Raw genomic sequence first — 26,822 nt, forward strand, 5'->3', positions numbered from 1 at the left:
TGTGCACAGGAAGGTGACTTTCTGAGAGATGGAGACAAGCTGAAAATGGAGCTGAGAGTGGGACAGCAACATGTACAGCCAGGCCCCCTGGAAGAGTAAGCACTTTACTATTTGCAGGTATCTGCTTCTTTCCTGTGTCAGTAATAGTTTTAAACTGTTTACCTCTTTCCACAGCCTTTCCTGCCATTGAATCAGATGCTAATGCCAGTTTTCAAAGCTGTGCATTTAATTCCCCAAACCTCCCCTCAACGGTACTTGTGTCCCAGGTCCACAGGCTACAGCAGAGTGCACAAGTGAGAGAGAACATCCACCAGTCTCCTTCCATATTTTGTTTTCTAAAAAATACTTGACTATGCAAATCATTATCAAATGAAAGCTGAAGCCAGAGGACATTCTCTGTACTTAGTAAGAAGACAAAATTTGGAGCTAGCACGCTGGATATATTGCATCAGCTTGTTGCATTTAAGTTGCACTTTTCTGTTTTCGAGGCAGGGAGCTCACAAGGTGTCTCTGATTCCTTGGTCCTATTCCTTGTGGCTTTACTCTGCTTCTACACTCATCAATTCTCATGGGCTGCAGTGAGAAGGTGATGCATAAATCATAAGTGTACTACTCAATAATAGAAAATGGTTTTACCTTCCACATTTTTCTTGAAGTCTTTGGTTGAGGGGGAAAAAACAGGAATCAGTCTGCTGTAAAGGATCTAAAATCAGTTTTCACACCTGTTTCATATGAAAGGGTGTATATTTTAGTAGTACTATTTTCCAAATTACACATGAATGATAGAAATAACTGTATTTCTCAATTACATAAAAATAACTGAATTTCTCAATTACATAAGCTTCATTTCTCTACACAGCACATTCTGTTTATTCCTACAAGGTTTTCAAGACATATAGCATTAGATGCTGAATTAGGAAATAGAAGTTGGATGTTCAGTTTTGTTAAATTAGCACAAGGAACTTTCTTATCTATTGAGCAAACACACTGCATGCTGGCAGATCAAGTACAAGGAACAAATTCTCAGAAAAATAACCCCAAATTCTAATCAGCAAAACCACAACTTAAATTTCACAAACCACAATTTTGGGTTTTTTTCAGTGGCTTTCTCAACTTTTACCAGAGCCCAAGTGTTTGAACATAAACACCTCTACACAAAACAGACAAAACTCAGTGGTTTATAACTAAGATGGAACATGCCAGTTATGCTTAATTGGCCAAATCTTAAGATTCCTCTTAGAAGCTGTCAGTTGAGTCTTCTCCACAAATTTTTCCATTATGCAAAGTAGCCTCTTCATTCCCCACAAAACAGAAGAATCTGTCCACAAACCCCACAGCCTCAGCAATGAAACAAACTGAGCATAGGTCTGTACTTGCCAGCACTCCCTTAAGTAGAACATTTGTCCCTACATGTGAATAACATCAAACTCTGCTGGCAGAGGCTAAAACAAACCCTCCTAGTTTCATGTAGAAAATACTTAGGTTTAGGAGAATTTTCATCTCCTTTGAGATGTCATCTCACATGAACTCGGTAAGAAAGCAATAAAACCCCATCAGCTATGTAAAAAAAATTCCTGCTTCTACTTTCATCCTGATTAGGATATTCATGATGGTAGTGAAAATACTTCACATTAATCAGATTCAAAACAATACATAAACTTTAAATGTTATATTTTTTTATGTCACCAGTGTCACCTATTAAAAACAGGAAGGATTTTAAAATGTGACTTGCTTATTGTTCATGATCCTATTTCCACTGAGTAAGTGAATCTGTGATTACATTGTTTTGACAAGGAGAGGGAAAGATAACAAGTCTATTGATTCTAAGATTAGTTTAAAAATCCTGGAAAAATAAATTTGTAACAAATCTGACCTAGAGGGTTGTCAGTTAGATTTTGTTTACAAGATTGGTCATAACCAAATTTATTTTGAAAGTTCAAACAGACTTAAGCAAGCTCTGATGGAGAGGGTGGGTTTCTTACCCATTTCTGAAAAGCTAATTGAAGAAGCATATAACAGAAAAACATCATTAGCTTTACAGGCCTTCAAACTCTCCTGGCTATGTGCTCAGACAGCAACACTGTTGGGAATACGATCTGGGGAGAGGTAATAGTAAGGGAGCTTCTTGTTCTTGTTGCGCTCGGTGATGGTGCTGACAATCTCATCCAGATTCTTGCGGAATTTTGCCATAGCCTCTTTCACTGGCTTCTCCACGAAGTGTTCATCTGGGTACATGCCCAGAAACAGCTGATTGAAAAACACCAAGAAACCAGGCTTTGAGAAAGCAAAGGCAATTAGTTTTCAGCATTATGCCATTTGGCAGGACACCACCCAGAGCCTCTCCTCACAAATGCTTCTATTAAAATAGTATTATCAATATTTAAACTAGCCTACACCTTCCCTCTATTGCTGGCTGCTTCTTTCCATCCCTGCATCATTCTGTGGTGTGGTTTAGGTGTCTACATGGCACTCCTTGGCCTGAAGAGACCTCATCCACTGAAAACCATGCACTTTTATTCAGGCGGTAGTCAGTCCGATGAGCCTCCTAAGCCAGATCTCTGTATAGCCACCCAAACATTTATGCTGCTAGAAAAAAGGATAGCATTAGAGGGGAATTCCCAGCCAGAGGCTGAAAAGGAAAATGACTACTTCATTCAGTGAAAGTGGAAGATTCTGTTGACTTCAAACTGTCCTTCAGAGTTCATACGACAGCTGCTTTAGTCAGCTTGGACTCTGAGGGTGCTCTGAAAAGTGCACAGCCAAGATGCACAGTGGCATTGCTTTGGGAACTATTTCCCATAGTACAAGCTTCTCTGCTAGTACTGTGTTCTTCTTACAGAGAAACTGAATTTAAAGTACCCACTGTCCATCATCTTCTATTTAAGGATTTCAAAACACATTCTCCAGAGCCCTTGTGTGAAACAACCAGGTACCTACAACCTCATTTTACATGACGGAAATGGCTACAGACCTGTAGCCATGCATGGCTTTACATGCCTGCAAAGCCTTCTGTAGGCTTGTTTTGTTTTCCCTCCTCACCTGCCAGGCACAAGCCACAGCTGTAGTGCACATGGCACTGGAGCAGATTTTCCAAAGGAACAGGACATGGGGGACACAGCACTGCTGTACCTACTTCCCCAGCACTGCAGCCTTATGCCTCTGCAGCCCTCTGCCTCCCACACCAGCATCCTTCTTAAGCAATGCCATGCTCAAGCTTAACAACTTTGATTATAGCTGAGACAGCCTCAGAGTAAAAATACAACTTCTTTCTCTGGTTTTGCACCTGGCTGGTTTGCACCTGGCAGAACTCAGGCAAACCCACAGCACTGATACATCTCCACAGAAAGGTGAAAATGGCCAAGTCAAGCACAGGGCAGCAGAACAGTCTCATGAGTCTGTGCAGTCTCGCCGTCGCCCTCATGGTCTCACATCTCCAGCACCTAGAGCAGGGGGGTTGACTTACTTCTTTGTCCTGGAATTGGCTCAAGGCCCAGACAGCTCCAAGATGCCAACAGGAACGTCCCCTGTCTGGCAGACTCTCCACAATCTGCTCGATGGTGACGGTGCCCTTCTCTGTAGGGGGAGGGCAGCGCATTGTCGGTGGGGCGTTGGGAATCCACGAGCACCAGTCGTACTGCACAGAGAGCAGGAGAGCACAGTGAGAACCTGCAGGGGCCGGTGCTTAGCAACACACCAAAGAAAAGCAGGAGTTTGCCAACAGGGACTTTGCTTCTGTAATAGGAGCCCCTCAGAAAGAGACAATACTAATGACAGAAAAGTTCTATAGAGGGACTGGAGGTGACAAGGAAGTCCCTACTGCTTTGCCCAGGAACTCACAAGAGAGAGAGTTGGGTAATCTAAATGGGAGAATTTATTCTGCTAACCACAGGCATGTGCCTCACAGCCCAAATTCAGCAGACTGGCTAAGGCCTTAAATATTTTATTAAACAAAGTTCCCTTCTGATAACCTCAGGCGATCACCTTTACTCTAGCTTCTCTTTTATGCTAAATTTCCAAGAACATGCCCACAGTGAATGCCCATGTGCTCAGATACTAACAGAGATAAAGCATGCTGGTTCATCAAGAAATATGGACTATGACACACAGATATGGCCATGGTGAGCAGCAGACTGGGAACTCATAGTCACTGCTGGCCTGGTTCAGTGCAGTGAGATGCTGCTGTCTCATTTTGGCTCAGATATGACCCTGAGTTTTGCCACCATCTAAGATGCTGCAGTTACCAGAACCCTTTCTATCCCAAACACTTTTTCATTACCTTCTCTGCCCTTGCTCTGCCTGAGGGGAAGTGCACAGCCACCTCCTCCTCCCCTCAGCCCTCTCTGCCTTTTCCTTCCATGCCTGAAGATGCTTTTACTGATGGGCTGCATATCCTCTGTAGCCAAATTAAGAGATGGTTTCTTGGTGGTACTTGAACAGACAGGATTTTCTGAGGGGGGCACTGGGAGTTGTCTCAATGAGTTCTAAAGATAAGTTAGAAGGGAACAGTTGCAGAGGTCCCTGATTATGGACATGCCACAGCAGTAATGTGAGTTCATTGGACACCAGGTTCCAGACTTCTCCAGAGCTCCTGAGCTGCAGGGGTGGACAGGAGGGTCAGCATAAAAAGTGATGTAGGGTATTTGGGAATAACCACCATAAGAAAGATGGTCTCTCTGCTTATCTCTGAGATGATATCTCCGAGATCACCTATGCCTGAAGTGAGAACATGCAAAAAAAAAAAAAAAAAAGCTCATAAAATCATAGAATATCTCAAGTTGGAAGGGACCTATAAGGATCATCTAGTCCAGCTCCCTGATCCTTGCAGAACTACCTACAACTAAACCATCAGAGTAAGGGCATCGTTCAAATGCTCCTTGAACTCTTGCAGGCTTGGAACTGTGACCACTTCCCTGGGGAGCCTGCTCCAATGACTGGCCACCACTCAGTGAAAAAGCTCTGTGACTGACAAAGTGATTTGCTTCTGGCTGTTAAATCTGCTTTCCAAAATGTTGTGATGTTGAAAGAAACAGCATTTGAAAGGCGGTGGTTACTACAGATTCAGGGCAGATATATGTCAGTCAAGGCAGGCAGGGATAACACAGGTTATCAGTATGTGACACAACAAACATCATAGAGGAAGCTCAAAGTTGCCACTTGGTTTGTAAACTCAAGAAATGAGCAGCAATGCCATTTAAATGCTTTAAAAATTATTCCTGTAATAAAATCAACAAAACTAAAATATATGAGTTAGAACCCCTAATCTGATCTTTGGTAGGACTTGAAATGCCTTTCTCAGCTTCCAAATTACTTCAGTTTCCACAGACTTCACAGGGATTTGTAGATGGCTCTGCAGTTATTTTGACCAGAAAAAAAAGCAATGAAATTCTGTACACCTACTAAAAAATGCTTTTCAGACCCTGCCCTGGTAGATGTACCTCCCAGCCCAGGAAGAAGAACAGTGCTGCCACAGGTTCCTACCTGACCAAAATTCACAGCTGCGTGTTGAGCAGATGTAGTGAACATGATCACTGTGAGATATTCTGCCAGCGTCTCTCGTGTCCTGATCATCTTAGGGAACCCTAAATGAGGGAGAAGAAAAGCTTGACCCAGCAATGAAGTAACCCTGCCACCCAGCAGTGATGAGAACCCACGGGTCAGGGGGCCATGCAGCAGTGTCTGCAGAGCAGGGCAGGCTGTGGCTGGTGCTGTGTGGTCCCACAGGAGCTCCTCACCTCTCTGTGCCTTGGCTGTGCAGCTGTAAAAACAGCCTTGCTTCATTCAGGCCTCTGAGGCATCACCACTGTTTGCAAAGTAGGTGGTGTTCCATAAGGGAAAGAAAAAGTGTAATTATGCCTTTAAAAACCAGTGTTCCTGTCCTACCTACCCCGCAGCAAGGAACTCCCAGAGTCCCCAGGGCAGGGACCTCAGGTGCTCCACTTTTCTTCAGTCTGCAGTGCGAGCAGGGAAGGTTCATGCCAAGGAGGGAGCGACCATGTGCTTGTATTTATAAAGGTCTGAGGTTCAGCAATCAAGTGAATTGGAAGAAAGAGTGCAGGGAGAGTTGATTTGCTGAAATGGGAAATGAGGAAATGAGAACTTCTGAAAAACAAACAGAATGAGGAACAGAAATAGTTGCATTAAGCTGTCTTTGAAGGAGAATAATCAGAGTTATATAAAGAAAAAACAGAATAGTCAGGGGCTAGGGAAATAGTTTGCAAGCGAAGTAACCCCAGCCCTGTATCAGTCCTGCCTTCACTAAATCACAGGCCTGTGCTGTACCCCTGTCCCAGCCCAACGTGACCACTGGTCCCAGTATGCAAGCTGCCCCTGCCCAGGCTGCCTGTGCCAGCTACTTCATATCTCCACCACCAACCTAATGCAGAACTCAGCCTGCAAGAGGGAAGGCGTAGCTCTGGCCAGCCACTGAGCCCAAAGAGGAGAGGATGCACCATCCCCTCCTGTGTCCTGCTATTCCAAGTGCACTGTGCCCATCTTTAAAGGAGTTTGGCATTCTCCCAGTCACAGCAGCCCTCCCAGGGAAAAAACAGGAGCCACAGTCTCCCTCATTTAGCCCCTTCCCATTCTTTAGAGATCCTGCCAAATCTCCATTCTCTATGATACAACCCTTGGAGCAGCAGCAGTGCAGAAAGAGATGCTGCAAGCCTAGTTTCCCATCTGTAGTGGCAGTCCTCCCACCAGTGCTGCTTGTAGCATCCCACCCCAGCTGGAGCCCTGGAAGCTCAGGACTTCTCTCATATGCTTCTCTCATGCTTAGGTCAAGCATGAAGTCCTTACCAGGAGGAACAACACTTCTAAGCTTTTGCTAAGAGACAGATAGACAAACAAAAATGAACCTTTGCCTGTCCAGGCAGACAGAACCCAGAAGCCTTTTATCCACCAGAACATAATGACTGGAAACATCACACCTTTGCCTAGACATCTGGCACTCCAATGTGCATGAAACACCAGAGCCATCTGCCCTAGGTCACTGGCCAACAGATGTTAACAGATTTAAATCAGACAGGACAATAGGAAGAATCCCCAGCCACCCCTATAAATTCCTGAAAATCTGCTTGGAAAAAATGTGTGTGGAAGAGAAAAGCAACATGTTTAGGGAACAACAGGAGAGTATTTAAATCAGGTAGGCAAATTGAGCCATCTTATGGATGAGAGCTCCCATGGCCAAGTAATGGGTTGCAAGAAAAGAGAGGCAGTGAGAAGAGACAGAGCAAAGGAAAATATTTCATGGAAATTATGAGTATCTGTTCTTGAAGAGAGTAGAATAGTTCAATGATGACACCAATGCTGAGCAAATGTGAAATGCAGCAATATACCCCTGGGAGGTTATTACATGTTCTTATTTGGTGTGAGGTTTGGAGGAGAGGATTCAAGGGGCCCTGCTCCTCCTCGATGTCCATCAGTCTGCCTGGTGGCTGTGGCACACACAGACACTGCCCCCAATGCCTAAAGCATGAGCAGACAAAATCAAAGGCCCTGTCCCCTGTGTAGAGAGATTACACAAGCTGCTCAAACTCACTATGAGAATCTGTGCCAAAGGAAGGAGCTGTCTCCTGAGAGCTGGCCTGAGCCAGGGTCTCACAACAAAACCCAGCTCCTTCAGCCCAAGAAGAGAGCAGGTCTCTGACTTGTGCTGTGCCCTCAGCACTGCTGCCAGCAGGGACTGCACAAGCTGCACAGCCAGCTGGGCCATCCCACCTTACCTGAGGCTTTCACACCCCTCATTCCATAGACATAAATGTCTTTGACAAAGGCCTGCAGCTCCACATCCTCACACACCACCTCGTCGCTCTCATAGTAGATGTGAATTACATCCTCTGCAAAACTGCGGACAGGAACAAACAAACAAAATGAAAGGAGAATGCAAGTCTGCCATTCCAGAAGATGTTCTTCTGACCTTGCAGATGCTAAACAGAAAAGGGCAAGAGAAGGTCTCAAAACCCTCCTATCTCCTTCCCACAAGCAGTGGCAATTAACAGAGGCAACTTAGACTCATTTAGGACTGCAGCATCACTTCTTCCCCCAACAACAAGATCCTGGACCACACTGCAACCCCTGAAAAATCCTGTGCACTTTATTCTCTTATTTGAGGCTTTGCTCCTGCACAGACCTCTGTCATCACATCTACATCCTTTCCTCACTCCATGCAGAATCCCTCTTGCATATCCACATGGCTCCCGCACTGGGCAGTGGGGTTCCCACACTGTGATACCAGTACCATTCCCTGTGTGTGGGACACTCCAAAGCTGCTCCTGAATGCCAATAGCTGACCCCTCCCATTGGATATCCTTGTTGTGAAATACTTAAGTGGCTCTGGAAACTTTTCCTGGGAAGAAGAGGTCTAGAGCTATTTCCTATGCCCACTGTTCACAGCAGACACCTTCCTGTTCAGTTCCTCTTCTCAAGATGCCTCTTCCTAGGAAAACTTCCCAGGTTAGCTCACCTCTGAAAGACAGACTCTTAAAACACTCAGTTAACACAAGTAGTTTTGAAAGTAGTGAAAATAGGAAATCCTGATTTCCTTAAGAACTGCAGTTCCTGACTGAATGACTGGTTAATGGAGCTGTGCTGAGATGTTCTGTTAGCTCTGCAGGTACCCTGCTAAATCTCTTGCTAAATATTTTGACAGCAACACACAAGATGAAACACTTGACTGTAGAAGCTGACTGAAGAATTGTTACCCAACAGAGATTTATCCCTTAATAAAATAGAAATTTATACATTTTATACATTTATTGCAATTTGGAGACTTTTGCAAATCTGTCAATGTGGTTCCTATCAGCCAATCAAGACCTGTCATTTGAGGCAGACAAATAACTGAATAAACACCAAAAGTTTAAGTAATTTTAGCTTCCAGAGGAAATGCAAAGGAAACAAAAGCTTTGCAACATGCAGAGAGAAAGCTGTTCTCCACGAGTTCTGTCTCCATGCATTTGGCACTGGTGCCAGGTGATACAGGAAGGGGATCCTCCTCTCACAAAATGGCAGTATTTCAGACCCCCTTCCATACAAACAGAAGTTAGTACATGAAGTGTAGGTGAGACCTTTTGGGCTGAAATGTCTTTGGGTTGGTGTATCTATCTGCAGCTAGATCAGAAACAGGAAGAGGACTAGAGGACTTTGCAAATTTGCTATGTGAGACTCATGGTTTCTGTGGGAACAACCTTATCAGCTTCCTTAGGCCTAGGCCTTCTACAACACGTGAAGTAATGCTGGGGATAGAAATTATTTAATCAGAAAAGTGAAGACTGATATCCCTGCAGAGTGTAGGAGATTCCTGGTGAGCAGACACTGCATGGCCATGGGTTCATGGGTCAGGAGCTCACACACTCAGAAGGGCACTGCCCACTCCATGTATAAACCCAATGATTCACAGCTCCCAGCCAAGCTCGAGGCCAGCAACATCACCCTCCAGCAAGGTCAACACCCACAAACACTCAAACTGAATTGAGCTGACTAAGTATTACCTGGTATTTGAAAGGCATATCTCAATCCACAAAGAAAACACAGAAAAGAGTAGGAGAACAAAAAAAAAAAAAAAAAAAAAAAAAGGACCTCATGAAGAAAACAACCACAGCAAAGTAAAAACTTCCTTTTCTCTCAAATGGACAATTGCAGGAAATATTGCAAGATAAGCCCTTGTAAAAACACAGAGAAAACACAGGAGGAAAAGGTGTCCCCAGAACTTCCAACATTATCCTTGCAACATAAAACTCCTACTTTGTGTACACAAAAGATCTGATTTTTAATGATCATGCTTTTCAAAAGTCATGTGATCAGAAACAGCTGCATATTTGGTAAGCAATGTATGCCATGCAAAAATACGTTGTTTGTTAAATTAAATGCCACTGCAGAATAAAATCCATATAAATCATGCAAGGCAGTGTTTCAGATCTGAAAAGGAGCCATGATTGTGTGGTCGAGCAGCCTTGCAGTACCTCTCCTTATTCAAAATTGCTGCTCTTCCTGATTAAACTCAGACTTTGAAATTTTAAGGCATTTTAAGAAAGGTTTTATTCCAACCAGTTTATACCTAATTTACAGAGTTTCAAAAGAGAACCATCATGGAAGCCAAGCTTATATTTTCCGTCCACAAGAACCTTGATGAGCTTATGTGGCTGGCTCAGAGAACTGGGTCCTTTCTTGGCTTGTGCATAGCTAAAAAAAGAATAACTAAATTCCTTTTGTAGGATAAATTCTGACTCACTAAATTTCTGTGAAATTCTGTAGAAGAGTACATATTTGTAAAGGGTCCTCTGAAATACAAAATGCAAGGAAACAGCACTGAAAAAAGCAGGAATTACCAGTCTTTCAAGAGTGTGTGCGTGACTAAATATTTTTCCTCAGATAAAAGATACTGGATGGAAAAGGCACTATGTGACTAACCAGCACAGATATTGTTTACAAGGTGCCATGAAGATCAAAGTGAGGAGGAAAAAAATGAGGTCTGTGTCTCTGTGACTTTATTAGCCAATATCTAGAACCATGTTCTATTACCTCTTTATAGCCTCCCAGACCTTAATGCCATCATCCCGGTAAAAGTAGTAGGGGATATCCTCTTTGCTGTCCATTCCTTTGGCTTTGATCTCCTCAGGGAAGCAGAGGGAACTGTAGGTCAGATCCTTCATTGCTTTCTGCACCATTTGTACATGTCCTCCTCCACCTGTGGCATTTGCCTGCAGGAAGAACAGCAAGATGGGAACAGCAGGAGATTGTGCTCCCTTTGTGCCAAGACTGGCTTTACAAATTTGCAGGAGATGGGATACAGAATGCTGGTGAATCTGTTTTTCAAGGAGAAAACCACATCTCCACACAAAGTACCAAAGTGCAGAGGTGTACTGGAACTGTGCATTTTGACTTTAGGGATTTCACACCTCTCCCATGAACCACTGTTAATATCCACATCTGCACCATGGGTACTGCTTATAGTGGAATACACTAATAAAACACAGCAAGATCAGGGCATGGCACTCCCTGCAGCCCCATGGCACTCCCTGCAGCCCTGTGCTCCAGCACCAGTGCATGTGTGAAGGAAGGCAGCCCTGAGTGTGTTAGAAGAGGGCTTAAGTTGAACTGCCAGTGCTGTTACAGAGGAGTTTAGGAGCAAGTTCTCCGGGATGCAGGCTATCCTTAGTCACCCTGCAAATAATGCCAGGAGATCAATCCTGCTGGGTTGAGACTAATGAGGAGTGCCCAGGGTTTCAGTATATGTTACGTTTGAAAAACACAGCATGTCCACAATAGACAGCACAGCAAAACTCTTCAGATAATCACTGTGCAAGAGTTCCCAAAAGTTGCTTTTCTAGCATATGATTGTAGTGTTGTAGTAGTTGTGACCTTACATTTACTGTCCTCTAGCTGGTTGTTCATCTGCATTGGAACCAGCAAATTCTGGAACTCCAGATCCTTGCTGGCAGCTCTTACCCACACATTCATCCCACATGCATGGGGTATGTTCATGACACTTCTGCTTAAAGGGTTGCAAAGGGGAGTATAGACAACAAGGAAAGGTGTCTGGATTTAACCCCTCTTTTCTGCTTGGCTGAAAAACTCTGAAGCAAGGAAGCTATTTTTGACCTGGTGTCAGTGGTGCAACGAGGACAGAAGCACAGGCTCCCTCTTTGAAAGGGTTTCTGAAACCTCCCCAAACTTCACAGCACGCTCCTAGCATGTTGCCACAGAGACTGCTGTGTGCCAGGCTGATGCAGTTCCTAGATGTGGCATTCCATTTCTCCCAGGGAGCTTGGTGTCACCTGTGAACTTATTGAGGATGCATGCCAGCCCTCACCCAAACCACTGATAAAGGTGTGACATACAGCTACATTTCACAGACTCTGAAATTCAGTCCTAGCAGGTCTGCTGCTTATGGCAACTCAAGAAGACAGTCTGCAATCCAAACACACTCTTTGTGGTCTTAGAAATCTGTCTTACTTATGTGTCCTTCAGTGATGAAGATTTCCATTTGCAATTACAAATCCCTTTGCTCACAGGTGAATAACTGAATATTTAAAAGAAGTTGGGGGCTTAACTATGTGGATACACATGAAGGAATTTATACGCACTCCTATATTATAACCCAAAGGCACATCAGTAATGGGCAAGATATTGACTGACATTGGCCACATCTGATTTGGCTACTTAGAGGTAAAAGAGAACATCTTTAGCACAAGGCATCAGCTCTGTGTGCCTGTTCCTCAGGTGGCATTACTTACATTTGCCCTTTAATAGAAAGGTCAGGGAACAAAGCAATATGTGATGATTACAAGATATGTACATATGGAACCATGAAGAGCAAAGAACCATGGATAAGGATGAGCTGACATGAACAATGAAGATTCACAAGGAGTCTACTCACCTTGTCAAAAAGGCCACATTCACAGATAAGCTGTTCTCGGGCTTTGGTATTGATGGCTATTGTGAACCGCATATGTGGCACCAAGAGCTGGGAAATGAAGCAAACAATGAGAGAAGGAAATTCTCAATTTGAATTCAACAGCAGCCAGATGTAAAGGTTGAAGTCCTGGTGGTTTCGCTGCATCTTATCTTGCAGGGCAGCCAGTCAAACTATTTCAGCTGAACGATCACCAGAACTTCCTTTTGGTTTTTCCAACTGAGGTGATAACAACCCCACCCCACCAGAGACCCTCCCTTTGTGCCAGAACTAACCTTGAAGAGGGGATGCACAGCAGGCAGCTGCCGGAACATGGCTATGCTGAACACCTCTGAGACCAAGTGTGTCCGTAAGAGGTGGGTCACTGTCTGGTGGATGTGGAAATCAGACGAGCGGACCCAAATTTTAGCTAGCAGCCAGTCATAGGTGGCATCTGAAGGAAGGAAGATGGGATTGTCTGGTCCAGGCTTTTGACCAAGCTGAAAGATATAGAAAGAACATGAAACCCCAAGTCCTTCATGTTTAAAATGAGACAACAAACAGCTGACCCTGGCAGAAAGCCCACCTGGATTGCAATGGGTACAATTTTTTTCTCCAGATTCTTATACAGCAGACAGATGGGTGCAGCCAAGTACTGTATCGTGCATGGGTCTGTTCTATTGGCATCCACACCATCAAGCAGCTCATAGTCCACAATGAAAATGTTGCCTTGCTGTGGGAAAAAAAAAAAAAAAAAAGAAAAGAGAAGCATTATGTGTTTTTATTATATGCAAGCAGCAGCTTGGAACAAAGGAATGGGAAGCCTTGGCAGAGACTGATATGAGCCTGGTGGTTACAAGCTACCCCTGGCCTGCCCTTGCTCATGGCAGTTCAAGAATGATGCCATTGAGACAGCAAGAACCATTGCACAAACTACCTGACTGGTGTCTGCAGAGTCTGGCAGTGAGCCTTTGAGCAAAGAGCATCTATTTGGTACTCATGCAGTGACACACAAGCAAGTTTCACCCTGACAGCTGAAGAGAGCCTTGTGTTAATTGTACAAACAAAAGCAAGGCACCACCCTCGTCAACCCTTCTTCAGCATGTTTGTGGGAACGGCCCTGCCAAGAAAGGAAGAGGCACCTTTCCCCTCGGAGGCACTCAGTCAATCCCTAACCTAAACCAGTGACAAAGGAGTGTTCATCTGCAGGTTACAGCTCTTCCACTGGCCCTGGAGACAGGCATGGCCTGCAGCTGCAGGACAGCAGGAGGAAAGCCAACAGGAGCACTGCCAGCCTGCAGAGACAAGCATCTTTGCATGACCTATCACACATCCTGAAGAAAGGAGATGTGGCTGAAGGCAGTAAGCACAGATTCTGGAGATTAGAGGATGTGAGAAGGAACAGGTGGAGCCCAGCCTGGCCCAGAGCCATACCTTCACTTCCTCCTCCAGGGTCAGGTTCCTCTCCAGACTGCATTCTACCATATCCATGGTCACAGGCAGCTTCTTGGGTATCTCTGTGCATCTCCGGATCAGCACAGGATTGCATCCATTCAGGAACTGGTAGCCAAACATAAAATCTTCCCTCCAGTGTTGCATCACATATTCTAAAGGAAAAGCAAGCCTACAGCATCAATGTGTGTGCAGCATCAATACCTACTGCATTGTAGGATTCCTCCTTTCCCCTTCACCTTTTTGTTACACTGCACTGACACTTTGAATAGAGAAAGCAGCAAGAAAAGGATTCAAAATATGACAGACTTAAGAAATATCACTGAAGTTAAATGGAAAATATAATTCTTGCTTCTCACACTGAGAAGAATTAAATTGATGATAATTTGTTTATCCTTGTATAGAGGAAATAAGGAATAAAATATCTAACTTTTATGAAGAATACTCTCTTCATCTGTAAACTGCCTTCTCAGGTCTTCCATGAAATTTTTAAATTCCCCTCTTCAGATTCACAGGGCATGCAGTACGGAGGGATTAGTTCAAAAACAGGTGGCACAAGCAGGAGAAGTGAAATGCACATCAGTGTGTAGGGAAAGAACAGCAGTGGCTGGAGCAGTTCTTTTAGGCTAGAGCTGGGTGAGGGAAAGTTGGGGATGAGTTTGGACTCTGACTCAGTAAAACTCCTCATTTGTTGTTTTGCTTGTTTGACTTGTTTTCCCTCTATTTATTTTTCAATTGCTGATATAAACCCAGATGAACATCTCAATAAAATTCTAGTTTTGGATACTCCATCTCTTTATTATTACATATGTAGTACTACTGGATATTTTCTATAGTTGCAGTGTTCTGTTTTGTAATGTCATGTTGTCACTTCAGTTAATATGAAAAACCCATTGGTGTCTTCAGGGGAAAAGTGAAGCTAGAGAAGTTTTCCACTACTGGCTAGTTTTAAACAAGGTGGTACTTTTTCTGAAAGCAATTAATTTTTCTAAAAAGGCTAAAAATATTAAAAATATAGGCCCCAAGGGAATGCAGTGATACTTTTTAAAAAGTCTTAAAACCCACAATGCTTTCTAATAAAGCAGAAAAATGTTAAGTTTATATAAAATGACATTTACATTTTCTCCATCAACTGCCTAATGAATCTGCTGCTGTATCTGAAGCCTACATCAAGAAAAAAATTACTCAGCACCTTGGACAGAAACTGCATGACTGAAAAATGCCTTGAACCACCTGCCAAGGCTTGCAAAAAAGCAAACTGAGATTTGTATTAACATAACTGAGACTGATGCTTAATGTTTAAATGTCACAGATTTGGAGCTTTCCTCACGAGTATGGAAATATTATCAATGAAATTAATTGTAGATCATATCTAATTCTTGTGTTAAAAGTACTTTTGGAAGCAACCTTATTAAATGTAACAAATTGCTGTAATTAATTTTTAATACTTCTGCCACCTTGTATGCTTGGGTTTATACCCAAGAAAAGCATAATTGCTCTTATTTCAGTGAATTCATCCCTAGGCAGCCTGAAGAAGAGTAAAACTTCAGAGAATACAGTTTATTTACTGGGGAGCAGAAGAGCAGGTCAGCCACATCCATCCTAATCAGATGATCAAACAAGACAACTAATTATTCACTCTGTGACGCAAACACGAGCCAACGCTGATAAACTCACCAGAGATTGTGTTGCTGATTCTGACAAAAATCCTCTCAAAATCTGCAAAATCACTCCAGGAAGACTGGAACATGTGCATGAAACGGTTGACATAAAGATTTTCCATCCTAAAATAAACCAAAGCAAAACATATCTGGAAAAAATAATCTCCAGCTTTCTCAATATCCATTCCTATTATTTTCAATGCTTTTATACATCTAAACACAATAAACTTTAGTAGTGGAATGTGGGAGTAGCCACCCTAGAGAATTAATATTGCAGGCTGTACCTTTACACACAAGGCTGAAAGGCACATCAAGAGCCCAACTTCTGCTATTGCATGTACAGAACTCCGTTCTAGAATTGTTCTCAGCAGCCCACAGTGGCAGTGCTTTAGCACCTATAAAACTGGAGTCAGAAAAACTGGTGCTTCACACATTGTTAACATCAGTTAAGAGTGCTGAGGGCACTACCAACACCAACTCAGAATGTGGTGTGGTGACACAAAGAGACTCAGACAGGAGCACAAAGTCAGAAGATAACCCAGGATCAGGCAGCCACTATTCCTAAAAAACCCAGCAGTACTGTAAATATCTAACTGACAAAGGCCAGTCTGGATCCCAAAAATGTGAGGCCTGAGTTTTTGAGAGCTTTCTATTTATTTGAGCTGCTGGATAAACTTGATGCTCACATCTAACCCCAGAAACCAAGGCTCTTAGTTGCACACATCACATGAACACAGTGGGCTGGGAGCCAGAAATGTCTGACTTCATCTGCTAATTCAGCAAACACAGCACAGCCAAGCAAGTTCCCTTCATATGAAATGACAAGTCCTAAATTATTGCATAAATGCTAAACTCCTGCTATTAGATGGAAATCATTTACTTTGACTAGAAAGCAAATAATGAACTTGAAAAAGAAAGCTGGCTTCCCACTAACACTTCAAACACACAAATAAAAGCACACACAGCACACGAAGATATGCAGGGCAGACAACAAAGTAAAGTCACAGTGCTGCATGAAAGCCTCCCAAAAAGAATTTGAGGAGAATCCAGGAGGCTGGATTTAAATTATATATCAATCCAGGAGGCTGGATTTATAATCATCAAACATATAGAAAAGACTGGATCAGAACTGGCTGGAGAGGACAAAAAGCCTGGAGAAACAGCCAGTGGCTTTCTGGAAGGAGGGCTCTAGACCAGCATGACCACAGTGCAGACAAAACAAAGGAGCTGCTTCTGCACTAAGCCCAGATGGGTGCATGTGGAATGGGCTCCTTCTGCTGCTGCAGATGGCAGTCAAGGGTAAGAGGTGCCTGGAGGCATGTTTGGAAGTGGAAGTCACACAACTGTCTAGGCTAGAACAGGTGATGGTGTCTCCAGAGGTCTCCTCACACCCAACAGGGACACAGAATCACTGTACAAAAACTTCCAAAGGACTCGGGAAACAAAATATGTTTTCCTCAAGAAATCGAGTACTTGGAAGTCTCTGGCACATACTAGAAACCAGAGCAAGGAAAAAAAAGTCAGAGTTGCTTATAGAACTTAATCCATCCAAATGCAACACTGGTCCAAAATAGCTACACAAGCCTGCATTTCTGGCACAGAATCCAGGCTGAGAGCTTCCATTTGCTAGATAGTGTAGGTCACGTCAGCACCAGGCACCTTCAGGATTATTTCCACCTACACACAATTAATCCTTTAAACTTACAGAGCTATCCACTGCCAATAGCATTCAAAGATCCAATCTTGCAACAGCATAAGGAATATCTGAAACGTATCTCCCTCTGAGTTCATTTTTACATGTCCCTAGAAAAAGGGCTTTCCCCTCCCCTCTTCCACATCTTCCTATGTCTCATGTAACTCTCCCAGCTCTCACATATTCCCTTAAAAGTTCTCCTTGCCCACTGCTACACTTTCCCTTTGGGTTTCAGACATACCTCTCTGCCATCCTTCTTGCTGCACCCAAACTGAAGTCAAGCCCCATGCCTTCCCCCATGTTTCTCCACCCCATTCCTGCAAACAGTTGTTCCAAGCTCCCAAAGCACATCAGGATAGCTAGATAAGGCCCATCAAACTCTTCTCCAAAGATTTTCACAACTCACTTGACCAGAAACATAGGTCTAGATTTTTCAGCCAAATGTGCCAGACAACAAGCATTGCCATTTCTTAGAAAATCTGTTTTGTGTCATACCAGTTATCCAGAATGGCTGGCTGTCAGCAGCACAGTTTCAGGTTCCTATTTCATGGGGAGGGCCCCTTACAGCCAATGACAAAGATAGATGTCCCTGCACTCTGTTGAGTCACTTCCAAGTTTCACTTGGCAGTGGCTCAGGCCCTCTGATAAAGTGCCACAGCCTGGCAGGATGGGATTGCTGGAAGGGGAATGCAGCCTCCAAACTGCTTATGTCTCCTAGTGGCAATCCTCTCATCTCTGGCATTCAGGTGCTGCTGCTCCTGCATCACCCAGATCTTCTATCTGAGCTGGGGAACAGCTGCTTTGCACTGGCTAACACCATGCTGACTTGACTCTGTGCTGGCAGCGGAATTCAGCTGCAAAAATGAATAAATAAAATACCCAGAATAAATAAAATACATGTAAGGACCAGTCTTGTCCCATGTCAGACTATTCCACCACCTGATAGTATGGTGGGATATCTGAGACAGTGTTGTATGACCTGGGCACTTGAGACAGCACAGAAGGAGACTCACAGGTCAGAGAGGTCCCATTTGCCTCTCTGACACTGTGCTATTCCAGAGCTCCGCAGGATTGATTATCCAGGCTCATCCCGTGCCCATGCAATGTTTTCCTCAATTACATGATATGTCCAAGTGGGTGGACAGTGACTTGGCTGCCCCAAGCAGATTACACTCAGGTGTGGATAACTGATGAGCTGCTCAGAAGAGATATTCTCCAGCAGGATGTCAAGGGTGCATTGATAAAAACCTTCTTTGTGTATGCCACCAGAAGATTCAATTATCACCAACAGTCAGAGGAGAAAGGTATCTCCAAGGGGCAATGCTGAGAACTGAGGGAGAAGCTCAAGGTCTCACATGCCTGCAGTCCTGCTGATGCTTTCCACCAGTGTTCACCAGTGTCTCCATCTGCCTACAGCCAAAACCATGGCTAACAAGAATGCAGAGGCTCAGTCAGTGTGAAAAACATAAATATTGATAAATAAAAAATAAAATAACAAATCCATTAAATTCCTACTTTCATACTTTGGCTGCTGATACAGCACTTGGAGAAAAAAATTCAATTCTGAGATTCAATGAAACCTAAAAGATGGTCAGATCCTTACCCTGCCCCAAAAGAGATTCTGCAGACTTACAAACACTTACGCTTTCGTGTAGTTCAGAATGAAGTCAATTCCCTTCTCGTTGTCAAACTGGATGTCACGAGGCAGTTCACTGTGAGAATGGGCATCGATGCTCAGGGGAAAGCCTGGATGCCACTCCTTCCAGCTGAGAAAATAAGAGAGGTTTGACTAACCATAAAATCTTATCAGCGTGGGAGCTGTGTCCTGACCTCCACTGTTTTGGTGGCTCATTGCTATAAAAGAATCTTGTGTCAGACTCAGGCCAAAATAAGTGATTTACACTGCATCAACACCTACCATTACCACACAGAATCCTGAAGCAGACTGGAAGGCATACACTTGGCTGCCTACCTTCACAAAGCTTGAAGTAACTTAATATCTGTGATATTTTGACACATTTGCCACATTTGGTTGAAACTGACTTCAAATGTATTATGAGGGGAGGGGACAGAGAGAGAGCTGCCCAATGCATGCTCATTCTTGGGACTACACTTCTACAGAACTGAGATGCAGCAGATAAAACTACACAGGCATGTATTTAGATTCCTTCAAAAGGACATCTCCAGGAGTCTTGATTTAACTGTTCAACCTCCTAATGGCCATGGCACACATTCTTTGCCCCATTTTTATTTCAAAACAAAAGAAAGTGAATTGTAAAGAATACTGTTTCAATGGTATTTCCAAACTGCCTGCCACACACAGACTGCACTGTGTATTATCAGCTATGCATCAGAATTTTTAGTAGCTATTTCCCTGAAATTACAAATGGTTTTGCCTTCCTTCTTGCATATGTAAATAAAATTTTGTGGCACACCTCTTTTTGTACCATATTTTCCTCTGCTCTATTTCCTGTAATTTCTAGGGAACGGCCTTTCTTGTTCAAATGAAATAAACAACACACACACCAAGCCTCACTCCATCAATTCTGAATAGACCCTTTGCCCTGACCCCTACTCTCCCAATAAGGAGATACAAGCGCAAGAAACTTTTGTTATTTTAACAGAGCACATCTCTAGCAAAAGGCAATGTCTATGCCTTCTGGAGTTACCCTCTGAGAAAGGACAGAATTTTCTTATCATGACACTGACTAGGAAAAAATGTCTATAATATATATGTGATATATATGATATATCACATAATATATATGTGATATATAAGTAAAATACATACATGTATGTACATATATATATGAGCGTGTGTGAAACATACAGGTATAATATACATATGTGAGATTTTTATACATCACAACTGTGTTCTGTTAGCACATTCCAGTTCACTCAAACAGGGCCAGGTTTTCACTGCACCCTGGTGCAGGAAACAGCTCAAGCTAGCTTGGTGCAGCAGCCAAATAGCTCCAGGAAAAGCTGACATGTTCAGATCATGTTCTAAAACTGTAGTACTGCTTGTAAGAGACAAATGAAATATGTCTTCAAATCTTCCCTGCAGATTTTCCTTGAAAGCACAACGGCGTGCCAGAGGGCCCACACAGAGGCTGGATCACTGAATTCCCATGGCAGTCTCACAGACTGGCTTATCTGAGGCACAAGTATCCATAATGCCACTTGCATCAGGGTGATCATCACTGTACAATGGATTCCATCTGAGTTAAAACCAGATATGCCAACATGGTAACTTAGGCTTTCTCTCATCCAGCAGCTGAGTAATTAGAGGCATGTGGTAATGTGACTACACTGTGCCAGACTCCGCCCTGAGGAGGACAGGCCCTGGAGCAGTGGCAAACTCACCGGTACATTTTCTGACGGGATTCGAGCTCTTTGCGCCTGTGCTGCTTGAGGATCTGAGTCTTGTCATCTCGGGGCAGCTTTGCTGTTAACAGGGAAAAGAGACAGGGTTGTGAGGCTCTTCTACCTATCACTGCCCAGGTGTTGAGAAGGACAGCAAAGTTTTCAAAATTCAAAATTCTGATCTATACCTTTACAAAGTTTCTGCAGGAAATGCTTACATGATCCAATTCAGTATTTTTGAGTGGACACACAGGTCCTTAGAGAATCTGTGGAAGAAGACAAGCTCCTGACTTGGTGCTTCCAAGAGAAAATCAGCTCCAACTAGGAATATCAGTTTCAACTGTATATAACCTTGGTTTTCTAATGTAGACATTTGCTGTACATATCTATTGTTAAATGGTCTGAAGAAAGTCTTGGGAACTAATTTTACAGTTCAGTATCTACTGGACTTTCCATCAATAAGAGAAACCACAACATTACTTGAGATCATCTTCTCTGCTAAATGACATGTGCAGGAAACATCTCCAAGCTTCTCCCCTTGAGCAATGCTCTCCCCAGCCAGCTTGGGGAAATAATCACAACTTCCAGTCATGAGAACAGAAAGAAAAAACAATGACACTTCCGTTCCAGACATTTTGCTGTTTTGACCATGAATTCAATATAACATTAAATAACACAGAGACTTCCTCAGTGATCAGAGAAAGGGCAAGGTATGAGACTCACTTTACATACACAAATGTAGAGGCAGATAAAACCAGTAGAAGTTTCATGACAAAAGCTTGTTTGGGGTTGGGGCTGGTAATATCAGAGGTAATACAGCTGATAACGTACATGGCTAATGGTTTCCAGGTGGTTGTGTCCAAGTTACCAAGAAAGTTTTACTTGCTCTTGTCCTTTGCCTCACCGTACTCTGAAAGCCACACAAAGCTGCCTTCCATGGAAGTGGTACAGTTGTTATAAAAAGCAAATTATGAAAAATGGAAACACCAAAAATAAACTGACACATAGTTGTCATTATAGGACAAAAGACTTCAAACACAAAATGCCCCAGCCACGAGTGGCCGAAAGTGGAAGGTGAATATAAACATTTATTTCCTACCACCTCACACTTGTTTCAGCTGTTTTCAAGCACTCATGCTGCAGAACACTACAGTAGCCAACCTACCCCAGGTACCAGAGAGAGGAACAAGCAAACATCAGTGACAAATGTCTGCCCAAACCCTGATCACAGAAAGAAGGTGTCAGAGACACTTAAAAACACCTTTCTCAGTTAGTCACCATTACTTGGAGCAGTCCAATCCATCACGCTGCCTTGTCCTGGACTTGACAGCATGCAAAGAGAATGAATGAAAAGTAAGCTGCTGTTTCAGTTTGCACCTGCTGAGCAGCTTTGGGGTTTTCTTTCATTCTCATGAAAACAAGACAATTTACAGGCAATTAATCATGGGCCACTTAGGAGCTTAGAATAAACAAAGAGGGAACACTAATTAGATCAAAAGGGCTTCCAGCAATGGGGATGTGGAGCAGTAAAAAATTTGGCCTTAGGTTCAACCTTCAAATTCCAGACCTGTGTAACAAGCCAGCATTAGGACTCTTGTACGTGCTTCCCAAAACATCCAACCCAACTGCCAGTGCCCAACAGGCTGCTCAGAAAGCATTCCTAGGAGGGAAAGCCACTCTCTAGGATGCAGCAGAGGTCTGGCAGAGGGTCCTCATCGAAGGGAGAAGACTGGGAGGTATGTGGAGAAATGGGAAGGAGAGATGGAAGAATTCCAGGTGTTCTGCAGGAAATCTGGTTTCTAATAGCTCTCACCTCTTCCATCTCGAAGGACAACCTCCTTTTCATCTGTAATCCAGCGGTAACACGGGAACTCCAGGTAGTCACCCACTGGCGTTTTAACAGTGATGTACTTGAGGTACCAGTCATCCTGGTACCAGTATTTTCGTTTCTCAATTTTTATTAGCTGAATTTCTCCAAGGTCTTCTTCCACAGTCACATCATAGGAGTCCACCTGCAGAGCAGAATACAGCCAGTGATGCACTGCATATGCAGAAAGCACCCCAGCACTACCCAGGCATACCTAGTCTTTCCTCACACAGCTTTCCAGCTTCTGCTGGGTGAAAAAAGGAAGTCCCATTACTGGACTTCAGTGCAACAGAAAGATTTAAAAAAAGAACAAACAATAACATGCAAAACACTCCAGAAATGGAGAAACATTTTTGGATGCAACCTCAAAAAGAGTATTATTCCTTGAAATGTGTGCAAGTCTTAGAAAAACATGCAGGCCAATGAAACCATTCACTGCTCTCCTAGCAAGAGCTGAAGGAGGTACTGCTAGGGCACATCTCATGCAACTGTTGGAGTGGAAAGATGTTAAAGAGATTAGAACATTGGAGTAGGAATTTAAAGACCTTTTTGTGTTAGTTATGTGTGCTTCAGACTAAGGACAGTAACCAGATCACCGAAATCCACTTTGCCTTTTGCTTCCTGATCTTCTTCAGTTCTCCCTTTTTAAAATTAGGACAATGGTACATTTTATGTTTATACAGCTAAAATTTGGACAATTATACATTTTATGTTTGTAAGGCTCAGATGTACAAAGGAATTGAAGTACAATATCACACCCGGAAATATGTACACATAAGATTTAAATTAAAGAGCAATATGAATCGGATCCAAGGAGTTGATAGAAATGTCACATTGACAGCCAACTTTCAAAAGAAACTCATTCCTCTGGTAACAGCCTACATGCCTATATTACCAGAGCCCTAAAGTAGTTACTGTTGATGTAATGCAAGAAGGACATGAAATTAACCTAAATGATCCTGGAAGGTTTTAATCTTTTTATGACCTTCACACTTCCAATTTTAATGGCAGTTCTTAAAGGGAGGGCTCCCTCCTGGTACCTCACACAGCTTCTGCTCCCTCCAAGGCAGCACTGCCGCGGGCTCACCTCAGATGACAATTTTGCTAATAGATAAAGGTGTGTCAGATTACAGAGAATGTACAAGGTAAGAACTGACACTTGGCTGCTGAAGGTTTCTATGCCATTTGTTGTGTGAGGTCCCTTGATAAACACCAGGGTGGCTCTATGGCAAACCAGAGACACAAGGAGCTTTTATACAGTTGGAGGGCAGAGTGAGAGAACAGAAGTAATAAGACTATTGTACTGTCCAAATTCCTGTACCATGCTGTTCAAGCAATTTAATCTCATGCAAAACCTGAGTCTCTTTTTGAGGAGAGATTCCTACTGACCATTCTTATATTGGAAAAGGATGGCACAGACAACTCTTCTTTGTATTCGCATAAAGCTCTAAGTGCAAAGAGCTGCGTTTCCTTTCTGGAAATACATGTTAGTATTTTTCTTTCAACAAAAGCTAAAAAGCAGATGAAAGGGGAACAGGAAGGAAAGAGAGAACTGAGGGATACCATAGACTTTGAAATCACTCAGCACCAGAGGAATTTACTCAAAAGACACTATGTAAAGAAAAGAAACTATGACTTTCAACATTGCCTGCGTCCAGGGCTTGAAGTGAGTTGAAAAACTACAACTGAGCTGCCATTGTGCAAATTCCTTCAGGGTGTTCCACATATTTTTCCCTCAGTCAACATTTGCCATGCAAATCTCCTACTCAGATCTGGCCCATGCCCTCTTTAATCACATATAGTAATATGGCCAATTTGCAATAATGCAAATTAAGACATTATGAGGAGAATGGAACTACAGAGCCTGGCACAACATTTAGGGAAAATAACCCCAAACCTGGAAAGTAGACAACAATTACAAAATAATACTGCAAAATTCTGCTCATCCACTAAAAACTGTTATTTGTTTTAGAAAAGGATTAACAATTTAATTGCTTTGCAGACAAAAAATTTAAAAAGATGGTATTGAAAGAAAAACTAAAGGCAGAACTGTGAAAACAATTGCTACATTTTGCAAACCAACCAAACTCAAAGTCTTCTGGCCTTCTTCAGTTTTAGTTTTCTGGTTCTGTACTGGTATTTTTCTTTTCTTTCCTTCTTTTCCTTGAACAATATACTATTAAGACACAGTGTTTTGGGCACAATGTAACCTGAACAAGTGCCTGGAAAAAGATGCTGCATTCCCCAAGAAAACATCCTCAAAACCAAAACGCAGCACATTGTACTGCAAGTGTCCAGTGAGCCGGACACTTTACAGAACACAGACTACTCTGATGGTCCACAATAAATACACACTGAAAAACTGACTGCTGCTAACACCCACACCTCTGCATCACCGAGTATTTCACCCACCATATCACCTAGTGGATATATCTCTGCTCCTGCTGGATCTGGTCCCACAGCAGCTCCCCCATTGCTGCTGGGCAGACACTGAATGCTCCATCATGGCATTTTCTCCCCATGACAGGATCCAGCCCAAGTGAATGCTCAGAGTACTGCCAGGCTCTCCATCAGAGCCACCTGAAACCCTCTTTTGCAGCCCAGGAGTGAGAGCCTGGTCAGTAAAAGCTGGTGGTGATCTCCTGAGCTGGGCAGGGCTCAGCCCTCCTGGGAGAGCGCCCTAACCTTCAGTTTGCAGGACAGTCTGAGGTCTCCTTCCACCTCTCTTGCTAATGTTGTTCAGTTTTGCCTAAAGTATGTGACTATTCAGCAGATAAGAGAGAAACAATGAGTGGATGTCCACTGAGGAGATTCAGGTAACAACGTCCTAAGCTAATGAATGTCTAATCATGAAAGAAAATTAACTTCAGTAGCAGTGGCTGGTAAATATCTGGGGGACCACAACCACACACACCATCAACAAGACACCATGGACCTAATTCAGGCTGCAAGCCATATGGATGGAAAACCACACCTCAAGGCAAAGCAGCACCATGACACTGAAGACTCACTTGTACATGTGGTGGGAGGTCTAACTTCCAAACTTCTGAATATCTTTTTAAAACTTTCAAAGTTTTTTCTATCTCATTAGACCTTCTAGAAACTGTGAATTTTGTTTCCAGGTAAAATCCACGTTTTGGAAAAAGGGGGGAAAAAGTCTATTATTTCCAGAGTGGACAACAAGCAAATAAATAAATGCCATTCAAAACCAATGCTCTGAGTATAAGCAATTACATTTGAATAGTTGAAACACGGTGATAGGACCACAGAGAGGACAGGGCACAGCTAACAGCAGAAATCTGGCCTAAGAAGAAGAGTGCAGCTTATAGCCTAGCCACAACTTCATTCTCACACATTCACGCTGTTCTCCAGCTTTCTTTGACACTGCCCTACATGTTTCTCTTGGCAGGATTGTACTTTCCACTAGATGCTCTTACCTCTTTGTTTAATTCTTTGGAGATAACAATGCTCTGACTATTAATAAATACTGACCCTAAACATCACCTATCACCAAGAAACACACTAATTTTTTTTTGTATTTGTAAAGAAAGTGCGAGGAGATGTGAAAGCCCATCATAAATCCGAACCAAAGGGCTCCGTCCTCCCCAGGGTCTGACGGAGGCAGCCAGGGCTGGCTCCTAGGGCAGGCAGGGATGCGGATGCCGGGCGGCCGGGAAGGGCAGCGGGCACTTCGGTGTCCCGCTCCATGGCACCGGCACACGGAGAGGAGCGCTAACAGAAAGCCCAGCCGTGCCCAGCCGTGCCCAGCCCTCGGGGCGCTGCTCGGGGCTCGGCCGGGATGCCGGGGCTGCCGCCGCGGGCGGGCTCGGCGGGGCCGGTGCCTCAGCGCCCGGGACTCACCGCGCCGCGCTCGAAGTCGTTGTAGAAGGGCTTGTCCAGGAGGTGCCTCTCGCTGCAGCCGTCCGTGCCCTGCAGGGTCAGGTACACGTAGTCGTCGGTGCCCGCGAACCACTGGCTGCCCGTGGCCACCGTCACGGTGTAGGACGGCATGGTCCGGTGCCCGCGGCTCGGCTCGGCTCGGCTCGGCTCGGCCCCACCGGAGCTGCTGAGCTGCGCTGCTGCCTTCGCCCGGACCCTGCCCAGCGCCACCGCCTCCTCCGCCACCGCACGGGGCGGCTCCGGGCTGCCCGCCCCTTCCCCGGCACGGCCCGGCCCGGCACGGCACGGCACGGCACACCTACCTACCCCATCCCGCCTGTGCCGCCTCCGGCCGCGACCCTGCCCTGGCACAGCCCCCCCTCACCGGAATTACAGCCCTGCCCTCACCCTGCCCTGGCACAGCACCCTCTCACTGGAATTCCATCCTTGTCCCTCACCCTCCCCTGGCACAGCACCCCCTCATCCGGAATTACAGCCCTGCCCTCACCCTGCCCT

The 26,822-nt window shown here is 44.0% G+C and overlaps 1 protein-coding gene across 4 annotated transcripts; it reads right to left on the reverse strand.

Moving 5' to 3' along the window:
* Nucleotides 1-725: 725 nt before the first annotated feature.
* Nucleotides 726-26,438, reverse strand: ALOX5 (arachidonate 5-lipoxygenase). Of its 4 annotated transcripts, none has more exons than XM_058029225.1 (14): nucleotides 26,289-26,438; nucleotides 22,374-22,572; nucleotides 20,561-20,642; nucleotides 18,838-18,960; nucleotides 15,518-15,624; nucleotides 13,823-13,995; nucleotides 12,975-13,121; nucleotides 12,685-12,888; nucleotides 12,374-12,460; nucleotides 10,516-10,604; nucleotides 7,722-7,843; nucleotides 5,479-5,579; nucleotides 3,464-3,634; nucleotides 726-2,247 (listed from the first exon to the last, which is right to left on the reverse strand). In XM_058029225.1, the coding sequence occupies exons 1-14, from the start codon at nucleotides 26,436-26,438 to the stop codon at nucleotides 2,068-2,070; spliced, it is 1,935 nt and encodes a 644-aa protein (XP_057885208.1). In that variant the 3' UTR covers nucleotides 726-2,067. The 4 variants fall into 4 exon arrangements, with proteins under 4 accessions (XP_057885208.1, XP_057885207.1, XP_057885206.1 ...); XM_058029224.1 differs by having other exon boundaries at nucleotides 10,516-10,607; XM_058029223.1 differs by having other exon boundaries at nucleotides 10,516-10,694.
* Nucleotides 26,439-26,822: the final 384 nt, after the last annotated feature.

This window comes from Melospiza georgiana, chromosome 8 (assembly GCF_028018845.1).
Source record: "Melospiza georgiana isolate bMelGeo1 chromosome 8, bMelGeo1.pri, whole genome shotgun sequence".
Taxonomy (NCBI): domain Eukaryota; kingdom Metazoa; phylum Chordata; class Aves; order Passeriformes; family Passerellidae; genus Melospiza; species Melospiza georgiana.